We start from the raw sequence: 4,111 nt of genomic DNA on the forward strand, positions 1-4,111 counted from the left end.
CATTCTCTTATTCACAGTGGGATGTGCAGTCAAATTTACTCAAGTAAGAGTAGTGATACGTTGTTGAAATATGAAATGAAAGTATGGTTCATTAAAACCACTTGCAAAAGTATATTTATGTCAAAAAGTAACTCAAGTAATTGTAACTGAGAAGAGATGTCAAGTAACTCATGATAGATACTTCTTAACTGTGCTTAAATGGCTATTTTGGTATCTATACCTTTCTGAATACTTTTTACTTCTACTACCCTAGTTTGAACACAAATATCCACACTTTCTATAACTTACTTCTGAAAACTCTCGTTACTTCTAAACATACTGACAATGATTTACCAGCTGTAATGAAACAAGAAAATTCACAAAGAGAATGTGTCCAGTCACTGATAGCAACATGGATGTGAACAGAAGGCTGGGAAACACTGCAGATGATGGATCAGATTCGGAGACCCAAAACATTCCCCATCCATTCCTCCTTCACATTTTGATTATGCTTTAACTTCAACTTCGATTCAATGATATTTGCATCTTTAATGCTGTGAATACTAGAGCTCTAAAATCTAATCAACTGCTCAGAAGAATTTAGAATCAATTTTACATAAAAATATTTTTTGGAAGCTTTTAAAAGCTATTTTAAAAACAAAAACTACTTTACTTAAGTATTTAAATACAATGTAGGGTGTACTGTACTTTTTACCTAACTAAAGGAGTTTAGTCGATAATTTTACTTTTTCTAGTCTTCCTTTACACTGCTATCTGTACTTTTACTCAAGTGAAAATGTGTTTACTTTTACACCTCCGTAACTGAGAAGCTGTAACTAGTTACTACCAACCTCCTCCTCCGAAGACACATTAGTACCTGTACTTTTAATTCCTGCTTGATGTCATTCATTGACGCTACAAGATTTTCATATAATGTTTTTACCATGAAGCTGTCTTTTTCTGGCAGTGTGCTGGTCCCCCTGTAGGAAACCCAACACAAACCATAATCCCTCCATCCCCGTGCTTCACAGTTGGAAGGTATTTTTTTTTGCCTTTCTTTCTTCTTTCTTTTTCTTAGAATCGAACTAGAGCTCATGGTAGCTAAAATGTAATAAATTTAAGACCACAGTATAAGGCTCCTTTTAGCCAACACCTTCATAAAAAGTCATGCTGTTCTGTGGTTCTATAGGTTTGCACATTTTATACTAAAACACATCCGAACCCATCCATTCCTGAATATTATGACCATTTAAAATCCCGATACTACCTATAGGATACTTGCATATAATTTTTGAATAGAGTAATTACTTTATACCTATATAGACCACAGTCCCCTGCTGATTTTGTTTGTATCTTTTTTTTTTTTTGCTTTTTCTTTTGCCTCACATGAAATCTCTAACAACACCCACTAGTGTGCCTCAGTTAATGCTTAAAGAATGATTTATTATAGCGGGAAAAAAACCTGTTAAAACGTTGGTGCTTAATAAGCAGAAAATACAAAATGTTAAAAGACTTTCCAGCTATTTCAAAATGCAGACTTCTGGAAGTTATGCACATTTATTGGGTGTTTTTAGAATGCTTCACTTTAAGTTTTGTATCTTATTATATGTTTTATCCCATGATAGAATAGAAAATCCCTTTATTGTCCCACAATGGGGAAATAGTGGTGTTACAGCAGCAAAAGATTACAGCAAAAGCATTCACACAAATGTGAACTTTAAAAAAGTGTACAAAAATAACAGAATAAGAGTTAAGAACATAAACATAAAATACTGCACTGTACAGTGTTTTTACAATATAAATACTTTGCATCTGGAAAATGAATAACCAATATAAATGATATATTCTGTGCTTTGTTTCTCATGTGTTCTATTTTCTCTCTAAATCAGTCGAATACGTAATATAATTCCTAATACAACAAGGGATTTTCTCTTAGTAGACATTAAAATATTATATATTAATAACAAGGCTCTGTTAATTTTTTTTTTATCTGTACAGGAAACCAAAATAACAATGCTACTTTAAACAGTATATTTGTAACAGTATAGACTGGCTTATTAAAAATGGCAGTTACATATAATAAGAATTGAGTAATTTTTTCAGAATAAATGTATTATTAAATGGTGCTATGCTGTGATTATTCCACTTTTGGTCTCTCGCTGAACTTTTCAAAGTTTGCATTCCAGAAAAAGTTTTCATTATCAGAACAGTGGTTAACAGAGAAGCAAACATTTACCAGGTACATGTTTCCCAGCGGAAACGCAAACCATTACTCACCAGACAGGCCAGAAATGCGACGAGGATTACAGCATGAAACATTATTCCTGGAGAGTTTCTGCAGCACCTGAATCAGTATCCTCTCTTTCAGGAGGCTGGAGTGTTTAACTATCAGCACTGTCCTTTTAGGAGACACATCTGGCAAAGACAGTGGATGGACTTCTGTGGCTGTCCTTGCTCTGCTGTTATCTGTTCATCTAACTGTGTTGAGAAGAAGAAAAAAACATCCTGACTTTTGACCAACGTCACCAGTATTGCAGTGTCACAGCCCTCTTATCTGGGGATTTTACAGACAACCAATCAGGGCGATAAAGGATCAATATTTCTATTAGATTATTAACTTTGGGGCAATGTGGAGTTGGTTGCCTGGGTTACTTAAAGCAGTTTGCAGGAATTATTTAGGGAAACCCAAAACAAAACAGCCTCGCCCAGGTTCTGCATGAGTTTTATCAGCCTGTCACTGCCAGCCTCTGACTTATCATGTTTCTGTTTATAGCAGATTCTTCTTCTATTATAAATATGTTTTCACCTGGCAAAGCTCAGCTCTGTTTGATGGTTAAATGTAACCTGAAGCTGAATATAATATTGAAATCCATATTATAAACACAGATAAACACAATTTTATTTCCTCACTTTCTCTTAAAATAAATAATACAAATCCTTCCTGTTTTAGGTCAGACCCAGTCCATGTCCATTTTTTTTATTCCAGAATAATGTGCAAGATAGAGCTTTTTTTTTTTAAATATATTATTGTGGTTCCTCTAATAAAACAAAGACCTGAATCTTAATGACAAAATAGCTACAAGATGGCTTAAGAAAAACAAAGTAAATTTTTTCAAGTATCCAAAATAATGTTTTAATCTTAGATTCAGTGAGCTTTTTTATATATATATTTCTGTGTCCTCTAACAATTTAGAAAAGCCCATATAGTGGTAAAGTTATGGCTAATTTTAAAAAGTTTTACCTAATCTGATCCAGCAAGTCAGGTTTTAAAAATTTGGATTACCGTAGATTAAGACACACCTGCCAATGTAAACAAAGACAACGCCTTAAAAATTCTACTCATTTTGTGACGTTATGAAAAAAAGGGCAAGATAACAGGAAAATAATAGCAGCACTTTAACAAGTTGGCCGTTCCAAAGATGAACCTGTTTTGGTGGTTTAAATTGAGCAAAATAAACTTTGTTTGTGGATAAAGCTGGTTTTAAAAGCATAATTGGTGCAATAGGTCTGGTGTTGACATGGGCTGAAAAGCCACTTGGTAAAGAAGAAGCCAATTCTTCAAAATCAGCAAAGCCAATTCTTTAATACTGGAAGCCTTTCCTGTAGTTCTGATTAAGACAAACATAATTCTTTAAGGATTCCATTTGTCTTGAGAGGGAGGGAGTGAAGCTTGCAAATATTGAAACACATGTAAATAGCAGAGGGTTTGCAGCATCATGTTGTTGTGTGGGTTTTTGGTTGCTGGAGGGACTGGTGCACTTAAGAAAATAAAAGGTATCATCAGAAAAGAATTCTACATGAATCTAAATCTGCCAGGCAAATGGTTCCTCTAATAAAACAAAGACCTGAATCTTACTGACAAAATAGTTACAATTTGCTTAAGAACAACAAAGTGAATCTTTTTAAGTGTCCAAAATAATGTTTTAATCTTAGATTTAGTGAGTTTTGGTGAGTAGAGCTGAAAAGCTGTGTGGGGTACAAACCTGACAATTTCTGTCTGAAGAAAAGGAACAAACCTAAATACCAATTCACTGCAAAAACAATCTAGAAATAAGTAAAAAAATTTTTAAATTAAGTGTATTTACCCTTAATTTGAGTAGGTAAATAAGATGATTTGCCAATGAAATTAGTA

The 4,111-nt window shown here is 33.6% G+C and overlaps 1 protein-coding gene across 1 annotated transcript in view; it reads right to left on the bottom strand.

Annotated features, from left to right (window-relative positions):
- npc1l1 (NPC1-like 1) overlaps positions 1-2,431 on the bottom strand; it is a 22,609-nt gene extending 20,178 nt beyond the window's left edge. Inside the window, exon 1 of the mRNA XM_015387388.1 lies at positions 2,257-2,431. Coding sequence (XP_015242874.1) covers positions 2,257-2,298 — 42 coding nt within the window. The 5' untranslated portion in view covers positions 2,299-2,431. The remainder of the gene's footprint in view (positions 1-2,256) is intronic.
- Between the last annotated feature and the right edge of the window lie 1,680 nt (positions 2,432-4,111).

Source organism: Cyprinodon variegatus, unplaced genomic scaffold, assembly GCF_000732505.1.
Source record: "Cyprinodon variegatus isolate N-32 unplaced genomic scaffold, C_variegatus-1.0 Scaffold393, whole genome shotgun sequence".
Taxonomy (NCBI): Eukaryota; Metazoa; Chordata; class Actinopteri; order Cyprinodontiformes; family Cyprinodontidae; genus Cyprinodon; species Cyprinodon variegatus.